This window comes from Temnothorax longispinosus, unplaced genomic scaffold (genome assembly GCF_030848805.1).
Source record: "Temnothorax longispinosus isolate EJ_2023e unplaced genomic scaffold, Tlon_JGU_v1 HiC_scaffold_17, whole genome shotgun sequence".
Classification (NCBI taxonomy): Eukaryota; Metazoa; Arthropoda; class Insecta; order Hymenoptera; family Formicidae; genus Temnothorax; species Temnothorax longispinosus.
The window spans coordinates 347,840-359,902 of record NW_027269981.1 but is presented as its reverse complement, the minus strand read 5'-3'; the positions used below and the strand labels follow the sequence as shown (position 1 = coordinate 359,902).

Genomic DNA, 12,063 nt, shown 5'->3' with positions numbered 1-12,063 from the left:
AGGTTATCTTATTTACAAACATTTTTTTTATTCACTTGTCTATGAAGTTTCTATCATAACTGTATTATTTCAAAGTGTAATATAAAATTTTAATTAGACATCGATCCTCAATAAATGTTATAAATGTTATTTTATTTAAACGTACTTATAAACATAAGCAGTCATGAAAGAACTGATTTTAGCTTTTGCTTTATATCATACTTTGTTGAATTCGGTCCTGTGAACTTGGCACACCATACCTAAAAATCTCAAAGTTTTTTTAGAGTTCTGACTTTCTTTTGAATAGTTCTAGAGTTCTATATAAGCATTTTAAATAGTTCCGATAATTAAATAAAAAAAAATCGAATTTGAAAATATGGTGCGCTAAGTTCACGCAGCGCACCAAATCATGAAAATCAATTATTTCTTCGGAGTTCTAGTTTGTTTTACAATAGTTCTACAGTTCTATATCAAATATATCAATAGTTCTAGCAATTAGAAGCAAAAAATCGATTTCTGAAAATCCAGTGTCCAAACTGTAACACCTGTCTAAGAAAGATAACAGTTCTGACCGGATCGTATTTTTTCGACTTTTCCACATAATTTTGCAAAAAATTTTAATCACTTCCCAGTAATGCAATTATTTTAAAAATAAAAACCATATTTAACATATAAGAAATTTTCAAGAAAGCCGCATTTACGGGTTTTTAGGTGAGGCGCTGGCCGATTTTCGACAGTTCTGTAAATTTTATGATAATTATCTTGTAGATTTGAACGTATTCCAACATTTTCCAAAGTTCTATTGATAAAAATTATGTGAATATTTTTAAAATAATTTTTTGTCCCGAGAAAGCCGCATTTACGAGTTTCTAGGTGAGGCGCTGGCCGATTTTCGACAGTTCTGTGAATTTTATGATAATTATCTTGTAGTTTTGAACGTATTCCAACATTTTCCGAAGAGTTCTATTGATAAAAATTATGTGAATATTTTTTAAATAATTTTTTGTCCCGAGAAAGCCGCATTTACGAGCTTCTAGGAGAGGCGCTGGCCGATTTTCGACAGTTCTGTGAATTTTATTATAATTATCTTGTAGTTTTGAACGTATTTCAACATTTTCCGAAGAGTTCTGGCGATAAAAATTATGTGAATATTTTTAAAATAATTTTTTGTCCCGAGAAAGCCGCATTTACGAGCTTCTAGGAGAGGCGCTGGCCGATTTTTGACAGTTCTGTGAATTTTATGACAATTATCTTGTAGATTTGAACGTATTCCAACATTTTCCGAAGAGTTCTGGCGACAAAAATTATGTGAATATTTTTTAAATAATTTTTTGTCCCGAGAAAGCCGCATTTACGAGTTTCTGGGTGAGGCGCTGGCCGATTTTCGACAGTTCTGTGAATTTTATGACAATTATCTTGTAGATTTGAACGTATTCCAACATTTTCCGAAGAGTTCTATTGATGAAAATTATGTGAATATTTTTTAAATAATTTTTTCTCCCGAAAAAGCCGCATTTACGAGCTTCTAGGTGAGGCGCTGGCTGATTTTCGACAGTTCTGTGAATTTTATGACAATTATCTTGTAGATTTGAACGTATTCCAACATTTTCCGAAGAGTTCTAATGATAAAAATTATTTAAATATTTTTTAAATAATTTTTTGTCCCGAGAAAGCCGCATTTACGAGTTTCTAGGTGAGGCGCTGACCAATTTTCGACAGTTCTGTGAATTTTATGATAATTATCTTGTAGATTTGAACGTATTCCAACATTTTCCGAAGAGTTCTATTGATAAAAATTATGTGAATATTTTTTAAATAATTTTTTCTCCCGAAAAAGTCGCATTTACGAGCTTCTAGGTGAGGCGCTGGCCGATTTTCGACAGTTCTGTGAATTTTATGACAATTATCTTGTAGATTTGGACGTATTCCACCATTTTCCGAAGAGTTCTATTGATAAAAATTATGTGAACATTTTTTAAATAATTTTTTTTCTCGAGAAAGCCGCATTTACGAGTTTCTAGATGAGGCGCTGGCCAATTTTCGACAGTTCTGTGAGTTTTATTATAATTATCTTGTAGTTTTGAACGTATTTCAACATTTTCCGAAGAGTTCTGGCGATAAAAATTATGTAAATATTTTTTAAATAATTTTTTGTCCCGAGAAAGCCGCATTTACGAGCTTCTAGGAGAGGCGCTGGCCGATTTTCGACAGTTCTGTGAATTTTATGACAATTATCTTGTAGATTTGAACGTATTCCAACATTTTCCGAAGAGTTCTAATAATAAAAATTATGTAAATATTTTTTAAATAATTTTTTCTCCCGAAAAAGCCGCATTTACGAGCTTCTAGGTGAGGCGCTGGCCGATTTTCGACAGTTCTGTGAATTTTATGACAATTATCTTGTAGATTTGGACGTATTCCACCATTTTCCGAAGAGTTCTATTGATGAAAATTATGTGAATATTTTTTAAATAATATTTTGTCTCGAGAAAGCCGCATTTACAAGTTTCTAGGTGAGGCGCTGGCCAATTTTCGACAGTTCTGTGAGTTTTATTATAATTATCTTGTAGATTTGAACGTATTCCAACATTTTCCGAAGAGTTCTATTGATAAAAATTATGTGAATATTTTTTAAATAGTTTTTTGTCCCGAAAAAGCCGCATTTACGAGTTTCTAGGTGAGGCGCTGGCCGATTTTCGACAGTTCTGTGAATTTTATGATAATTATCTTGTAGTTTTGAACGTATTTTAACATTTTCCGAAGAGTTCTGGCGATAAAAATTATGTGATTATTTTTTAAATAATTTTTTCTTTCGAGAAAGCCGCATTTACGAGTTTCTGGGTGAGGCGCTGGCCGATTTTCGACAGTTCTGTGAATTTTATGACAATTATCTTGTAGATTTGAACGTATTCCAACATTTTCCGAAGAGTTCTATTCATGAAAATTATGTGAATATTTTTTAAATAATTTTTTCTCCCGAAAAAGCCGCATTTACGAGCTTCTAGGTGAGGCGCTGGCCGATTTTCGACAGTTCTGTGAATTTTATGACAATTATCTTGTAGATTTGAACGTATTCCAACATTTTCCGAAGAGTTCTAATGATAAAAATTATTTAAATATTTTTTAAATAATTTTTTGTCCCGAGAAAGCCGCATTTACGAGTTTCTAGGTGAGGCGCTGACCAATTTTCGACAGTTCTGTGAATTTTATGATAATTATCTTGTAGATTTGAACGTATTCCAACATTTTCCGAAGAGTTCTATTGATAAAAATTATGTGAATATTTTTTAAATAATTTTTTGTCCCGAGAAAGCCGCATTTACGAGTTTCTTCGGAAAATGGTGGAATACGTCCAAATCTACAAGATAATTGTCATAAAATTCACAGAACTGTCGAAAATCGGCCAGCGCCTCTCCTAGAAGCTCGTAAATGTGGCTTTCTCGGGACAAAAAATTATTTTAAAAATATTCACATAATTTTTATCAACAGAACTCTTCGGAAAATGTTGGAATACGTTCAAATCTACAAGATAATTATCATAAAATTCACAGAACTGTCGAAAATTGGTCAGCGCCTCACCTAGAAACTCGTAAATGCGGTTTTCTCGGGACAAAAAATTATTTAAAAAATATTCACATAATTTTTATCAATAGAACTCTTCGGAAAATGTTGGAATACGTTCAAAACTACAAGATAATTATCATAAAATTCACAGAACTGTCGAAAATCGGCCAGCGCCTCACCTAGAAACTCGTAAATGCGGCTTTCTCGGGACAAAAAATTATTTTAAAAATATTCACATAATTTTTATCAATAGAACTTCGGAAAATGTTGGAATACGTTCAAATCTACAAGATAATTATCATAAAATTTACAGAACTGTCGAAAATCGGCCAGCGCCTCACCTAAAAACCCGTAAATGCGGCTTTCTTGAAAATTTCTTATATGTTAAATATGGTTTTAATTTTTAAAATAATTGCATTACTGGGAAGTAATTAAAATTTTTTGCAAAATTATGTGGAAAAGTCGAAAAAATACGATCCGGTCAGAACTGTTATCTTTCTTAGACAGGTGTTACAGTTTGGACACTGGATTTTCAGAAATCGATTTTTTGCTTCTAATTGCTAGAACTATTGATATATTTGATATAGAACTGTAGAACTATTGTAAAACAAACTAGAACTCCGAAGAAATAATTGATTTTCATGATTTGGTGCGCTGCGTGAACTTAGCGCACCATATTTTCAAATTCGATTTTTTTTTATTTAATTATCGGAACTATTTAAAATGCTTATATAGAACTCTAGAACTATTCAAAAGAAAGTCAGAACTCTAAAAAAACTTTGAGATTTTTAGGTATGGTGTGCCAAGTTCACAGGACCGTTGAATTCTGTTAGATTTTTATTAGTTCAGATTAGTTAGATTTCTATTTTCGTAGCAGTAAAATCTACATATAATATACATTTTGAAAATCTGATTTTTATAGGTCTGCTTTGTTGAGAAATAGCTACAGATAAATTAAGTTCAGTGAGAGAAGTGAATGATGTTGGTATTATAAGTCAATTATTACAATTTGTTCAAGTATATAGTAACTAATTTTTGTAATTACAGTGAATTACAGAGTTCAGTGGACTGATAACAAGGCAAATGCTGGCAGAAATAACTACGTGTACAGAATCTTCTAGTCCATCAAATAAGCAAGCTTGGAAAACGATTTGTCTATCAAGTTTCTATCATAACGGTATTGTTTTAAAATCTAATATAAAATTTTAATTAGACATCGATTCTCAATAAATGTTATTGATGTTATAAATGTTATTACTTATAAACATAAACAGTCATGAAAGAACTGATTTTGGCTTTTGCTGTCAATTTCATATCATACTTTGTTGAATTCTGTTAGATTTTTATTGATTCAGATTGGTTAGATTTCTATTTTTGTAGCAGTAAAATTTACATATAATATACATTTTAAAAAAATTTTATTTTTACAGGTCTGCTTTGTTGAAAAATGGCTACAGATAAATTAAGTTCAGTGAGAGAAGTGAATCATGTTGGTATGTACATGATTATTTAATAAAGATAATTATATAAGTCGATTATTACAATTTGTTCAAGTAGTAACTAATTTTTGTAATTACAGTGAATTACAGAGTTCAATGGACTGATAATATGGTAAAACTGCTGCTAGTAGAAATAACTACGTATACAGAATCTTCTATTAGTCCATTAAATAAGCAAGCCTGGAAAACGATTGCAGCAGTTATTAACACCCATGGTTATAATTTGACTGCAGAAAATTGTTGTATCAAGTGGACCGGTATGAAGAAACGATATAAAACGTTAAAAGATGCAAATAATCGTACTGGCGCAGCAAAAGAAACCTGGGAATATTTTGATATTATTGATGATATGTTAAGAAAAAACCCAGAAATTACACCTTTGTCCGTAGCATCAAGTACACGCGGTTTTAGAGTAAATGTAAATACGTCTAAAAGTATAGATCTCAGTACTGAATACACTGAAGAAAATGAAGAAAATGAAGAAAATTTAGAAGCTGCCAATATTCTAAAGAACCGACCGATAAGAAGAAGAAAGCCTAAAAAACCTACCTGGATTGCAGAATTAGTAGAACAAAAAGCGAAACATCACCAAGAAAATTATGACCAAAGAGAACGTTTCTTATCTTTATTAGAAAAGCATTTTAAAAAAGTAGACGGAAATAAAGTAGAAAAAAATTAAAACGTATAAAAAAATATTTCAAAAATACAAATTAAGTTTACTAAGCAATATTAACGTAAGAAAATCTAATAAGCTCGTTATATTTTTGATATTAATAAAAAATAATTTTTTTTTATTACATTAAGAATAATATTAACATCACAAGTACAAAATAATGTGATAATTTTACATACTGTAAAAATCTTATTTTAATATTATGTTATAATTATTAATATACGTTTATTATTTTTTTTATATGTAACCAAATGTTCCTTATTTTCTATAATAATTATAAATGTTTATGTTGTAGTGAATAAAATAAGTTTAGTTATTCATTACTCAAAATTTTCTATTCAGATGTGTGCATTATAAAGATACATATTACAAATATATATATATAATTTCTGATTTTATTTTAAAGTTATATGTAATAAATTTATTAAATGTGATCGATTGTGTTTCTGATTTATATAGATATATCATCTGCCTTATTCTATTCTTTAAATTTGGAATTGTCAAGAAATAGATCATTATAGTTTTAAAGTTATATTTACGTAAATATTGTTTTATGATTATTTTAGTTATTTCGAACAATTAATTATAATTATTACTATATTATAAATTAGCATTTTTGCTACGTGTGTGTGTGGGTGGGTGTGTGTGTGTGTGTGTGTGTGTAAAAAAGACGTGAAGAAAGAATTATATTTCCAAAAAATAAAAATATATTAAAAAATTTGAGAAATTTAACTAAGAAATATGCATGTAATTAAAAATTATATAGTTACATATTTTATTACAAAAATTTACAATAACTGAGAAATAAGATCTCTTTTTTCTGTTCCGTTTATAAATGCAATTTCGTTATTAATTTCCATTTCTATTGGATCAAATGCCGTAGGTTCATCTTCATTTTCTATACATATGTTATGTAAGATGCAACAAACAATAATAATTAAAGGTATCATTTCCGTATTGTACATATAAACATATCGTAATTTTCTAAATCTTCCTTTTAACATTCCAAATGCACGTTCGATAACTACACGTGTTTTTGACAATTTTGTGTTAAAGTTTCTTTGTAGACGGTTTAAATGACCATTATCTCGATAAGGAGTTAACATATATTTTGACAAAGGATATGCTGAATCAGCTAAAAGATGGTATTGATTTTGAAAATATCTATTTTCATCCTGTGTTATTAATTCCTTAATATCGCTTAAACGCCAAACTCTTGCGTCATGAACACTACCGCACATTCCCGTAAAAGCATCTATAAACCTTAATTTATAATCACAAATCCCTTGTAACACTAATGAATGGTAACCTTTGCGGTTAATATAATTGTCGGAATTTTCTATGGGTGCACTTATAGCTATATGGGAGCCATCAATTGCTCCAATCACTCCAGGAAAACCACTTAATGCACGAAATTCTCTTTCAAAGTTAATCATTTCATAAGGTTCAGGCCATTTAATATATGTATGAACATCTTCAATTAGTAACATCGCAACCTCAAATACAGAATTCCAAACGGTGTCCTTACATACACCAAATCTATCTACCGATCTGTAACAAAAATTGTACGTATATTACGGTTTACATGCACATAATTATTTAAAATCTGAATTTTTATTAAAAGTAAAATTTTGTTGCCTTTATACAATATATAAATACACAAAAATCTAAAATACAAGAAAATTATAATAATTTAAACTTTTCATTGCTAATACAATTTAAGTGACTCTAACTAGAAATAATGAGATTAAAATAAGACTTAATAAGAGTGTTTTATATATAAAAACATCTTAATATATAAAATACAAAAAAGTATTAAAAAATTTAGAATTCTTATTTACAAAACCAAAGTCGGCCTTAAGGGGATGCTGGAGCCGTCTGTTTTACCGGCATTTTTTGTCGGCACGTAGCGTCGTATTAATTTGACAGAATTAAAAATCCTTCTCCAGAATTGCAGTACATACATTAATGATTCGGGGAAACTCTGATTTTATATAGAAAACGAGAAAAAATTACGGAAGTACAGATTTCCTTATCCTACTTTTATCCCAATATGGCGTCTCGAGTTGCGGCGAGCTGTCAACTCGTCACAAGATGTATTTCATATAAGAGATATACCATTGGTACGAACGCGAAAACAAGTTCCCCCGAATTGCACAACAAGAAAAACATCGATAAACCCTCCAAATCAAGATTTGGAAGCGTAATATAAAAGTATAATGTCGACGTGCATCGTGCGTATGTGTGCGTGCAATGTAGCGTGCTATCCTTGTCTATATCTTTGTCTATACAAGGACAGATATAGTTCGCCGGTCTTCTTTACCGACGCCGATCGAGTTCGGCTACGGCTCCAGCATCCCCTTAATAAACCTTAACAATTTTACACAACAGCAATCTAAGGTCGCTAAATTATTTCTTCTTGAAAGCTGCCGGTACAACTTGTGTTAAAAATATTTTTAAAAATAACTCGACAAAAACTTAAAGGCACGGTCGTGAATACAGGTCCGGAAACTCGTCCGTTTTTTTGGTGGTGGGGGTGATTCGTTAATGACGATATTTTCATAGGTTTGCCATGTGACCGCGCGCGTCGCTGCGTTGCAAGGATTTTTTATCACGCATACGCGTTGTCCACTAATCCGTTTCACCGTAAAGGCTCCCGCACAATGAAAAATATAAGGAACAAGGAACAGATATTAGCGATTAAAAATAAGAAATCAGGGAATAACATTAATCGCTAATATCTGTTCTTTGTTCCTTATATTTTTCATTGCGGAGGCCTTAACCAATACAATATTTTTATAATAAATGTAAGATAGAAAATAGTATATGCAAAAAGCAGCGAGTTTTGTAAATAGTTGGCTCAATCAACGTTTTAAATGAGTTCAAATGTGGATGAGTGGTAGCAAAAGATCCGCCTTGCAACGTCTTACCGTTTTTAGTTCGATTCTGATTATTGTTTTTTTTTTTACAATTATTTTACGAAAAGAAAATAAAAAGCTTATATGCTTAAGTCCTCTTTTTGCAATAACATCCATAAATAAAATAAAATACATCTATATGTTAAAAACGCTCATCGTACACCGTACAATTAATATGATTAAAGCAATGAACTGAACTAATTCGATTTTTCTACAAATACGTCGTTAACTAAATTCGTTAAAAAATTCCAAGCGTTAAGCATTAAATCCACGCGTGTATTGTTTAAATAATGATTTTATTTTTTTTTATTTACATTTTAATTTCTATTTTACTTAACCATTAAGAATCCTTGTACGTTCACGACAAATTTATCGAAATTACTTTTGAACTTCAATCTCTGAGGACGGTTATTCAAGTCATACTAAAGACATACTAAAGTCTATATCCGTCGTTAGCTCGGTGAATGCATTCGCTAATCTTTGTGCTACTTGTGGATCCGTTTGACTGGATACAATATTCTGTACAAGTTGCTGATATTGTTCTTGATAGCAATATATGAGATGGTAAAGAGGCGTATTGGCGTTCGAGATCAGATCTGAATCCATTTGATGTGACAAAATGAGACTTATCAGCAACTGAAAGGCAAAATTCAATATTTCAAAATTTGCTGTATCCTAAAAGGTACGTTTATATGCTCATAAGCTATGAGCATCGCTTGTAAAAACTTACGTTCAAAAAGGGTGCCATTATGTCTTTGCGCCGCCGTCCTTGCGTAACTTCTTTGTGAATGTACATGGTCAAGGCTTGGATTGTATCACAGCAAAGGCTTGCTACTTCATTGCCAAATGAATATAAACCTAATTCTACTGATGACGCTAAAAGCTGCTGCAGCAATTTAACAGGTTGCAATTCGGCACGACACAATATTTCGTTAATTTCATTGTCAATTTAATCACCTTCTAGGACTTCGTACGTTCGTTACATTCAATATGTCAATATGTAATATGTTATATATAAATATATGACATATGTTATATGTCATATGTCATATGTCATATGTTATATGTTATATGTCAATTTCAATATGTATTTGCGTTATTTAAAAAATCTCTAACCTCCAGCGCTCCAGGTGATGATAGTGTCAACTACATAAAATGACTTCACTAAGCGAGTCACCCCCCACTACTAGAGTTTCCAGACCTGTATTCACGACCGTGAATCTAACTAATTTGAACTAATAAAAATCTAACAGAATTCAACAAAGTATGATATGAAATTGACAGCAAAAGCTAAAATAAGTTCTTTCATGACTGCTTATGTTTATAAGTACGTTTAAATAAAATAACATTTATAACATTTATTGAGAATCGATGTCTAATTAAAATTTTATATTACACTTTGAAATAATACAATTATGATAGAAACTTCATAGACAAGTGAATAAAAAAAATGTTTGTAAATAAGATAACCTCTTTGGCATTACTTTAAACAATACTTTAAAAATACATGATTGTGTTACATAATTATAATTTTAATGAAGTGAATACCATACATTACAATTAAAAACAGATTATTTTTAATTGTAATAATCAAATAATTTATATCGTATTTTTTAGGTTACCTGCTACAAACTCACGGAACTCGCAACTCGCAACTTGCCCGTTGATTTGGCTTTACCAGACATCATTGAGTTGTCACGAAGCATGATGGTAGTAGATGGCTGTGCTTATCATATATTTCGGTCCTAGGGGAAATTACTCGGATAGCCATTATCGTAAACACCCTATAATGTTCGCGCGCGCTGCGTCGACCGCGTGGCACCCATATATGTAATACTTCTATATTGCTGATAGACCTCGAGAAGGCTCGCCAACATTACGGTGCAGACCGATATTCGTGTCTCACTCTAGAGCGGACGAATTGTGCGTTGTGCGCATGCGTTGAAACCGAGGGTGGGAGTGCGTAGAAACTTATGTGATTTGTAGGTTATTTGGTCAGTAAAGTCAGGAAATTGTATCATTGTATGTACACATTTGTCATACATACAATTTGGAATTATTATCTAATAAAAATGTCTAAGAGTTGTTATTTGTGCAATCGTAAGCCATCAAAGAATGAATACATTTCTGTACATGGGTAAGTTTCATAAATTATAAGAATTACAATTTCTATCATAAAATTGTAATTTTTTAATCGTTTTTTTACAGATTTCCAAAGAATCTAACTCTTCGTCAAAAATGGAAAGATGCTTGTGGGTTAACCGAGGCAGATGATGTATCTCATGTTTACATTTGTTCAGTTCACTTTGTTTCTGAAAATTTGAAGATAATGAAAGTTGCTGGCAATTCAAGAATAGTTCTAAAGCCTGGGTCAGTTCCTTCAATATGTATTCCGAATTCATCCCGATTTGAGGTTGTGCCAGCAAGTGACAACATTATCGAAGAAAATGTAACATCACTAAATGTCGACTCTTATTTATCACCGACGGACTGTGCGCCTATTCTTCAAGATATAGAACATATGGATACAGTTGATTTTTCTTCATCAGCTGACTGTGAGCCTTCCTTCCAACAGAATCTTGAATTGAAGGAATTCCAACAGAACTCGATAGAAACCGATTAATCCAAACGTAATTGTAAGTCATTTATTTATTATTTTCAATAAATCCAACAGTTCAGAATCATGTGTTTGTTTTTTTTTTTTTTTAATTATAAGCTTGTTTTACTTAGGTTCTGATGAAAATTACGTTAATACTCCTAAGAAGCGTCGATTTCATCAACCACGCTATATCTCAGAAATCACTTCACCTGATTTTGCCACTCCAAGAAGAGCTCGACGAACTTTAAAGTTCATAAAAGACAAGGAGCAAGAGAGGTTAAAAAAAATTAAATACTTGCAAAACATCAACAGAAATCAGAGGAAACGTATCACTTCTTTAAAAGATATGATTAAACATTTACATGATAAAGGATTGATGTCCCACGAAGCAGGAGATTCATTAACGGTAACATAATCCCATTCAAATCACATTCCGATTGTTGCAATTGTATATAAAAGATGCTTCTAATTTTACGTTTAGGGCTTAGACACAATGAGAAAAGTAAGGAATAAGATAAAGAAATAAGGAATAAGGCATGTTGCATCTCACTTTAATGTATGTGTACTGAAGTTCCCTTATTCCTTATTCCTTTATCTTATTCCTTATTTTTCTCATTGTGTCTGAGCCCTTACACGGCCCAATTTACGCCGATCAAGTTATAGCATCGATGTTGGAACTTCTTGATCGGCGTAAATCGTAGTCGTATACTACGTTTACGCGAGCGTTACTTCTGTAGTAACTTACGATAATTCACTCGTTTACGCGGAGTAAATTATCGTAAGTTACTACAAAATCCCGTTTACGCGAAGGAATTATCGTAAGTTACTACA

General features: G+C 31.4%; 1 protein-coding gene and 1 long non-coding RNA gene across 2 annotated transcripts; one reads left to right on the top strand and one right to left on the bottom strand.

The window, feature by feature from the left end:
* Window positions 1–4,536: 4,536 nt before the first annotated feature.
* Window positions 4,537–5,621, top strand: LOC139823732 (uncharacterized). The gene is made up of 3 exons (XR_011734862.1): window positions 4,537–4,720; window positions 4,974–5,036; window positions 5,123–5,621. It is a non-coding gene; the product is annotated as an uncharacterized lncRNA (long non-coding RNA).
* An 845-nt stretch (window positions 5,622–6,466) lies between these two features.
* On the bottom strand, window positions 6,467–7,308 carry LOC139823748 (putative nuclease HARBI1). The gene is made up of 2 exons (XM_071796253.1): window positions 7,301–7,308; window positions 6,467–7,266 (listed from the first exon to the last, which is right to left on the bottom strand). The coding sequence occupies exons 1-2, from the start codon at window positions 7,306–7,308 to the stop codon at window positions 6,504–6,506; spliced, it is 771 nt and encodes a 256-aa protein (XP_071652354.1). The 3' UTR covers window positions 6,467–6,503.
* Between the last annotated feature and the right edge of the window lie 4,755 nt (window positions 7,309–12,063).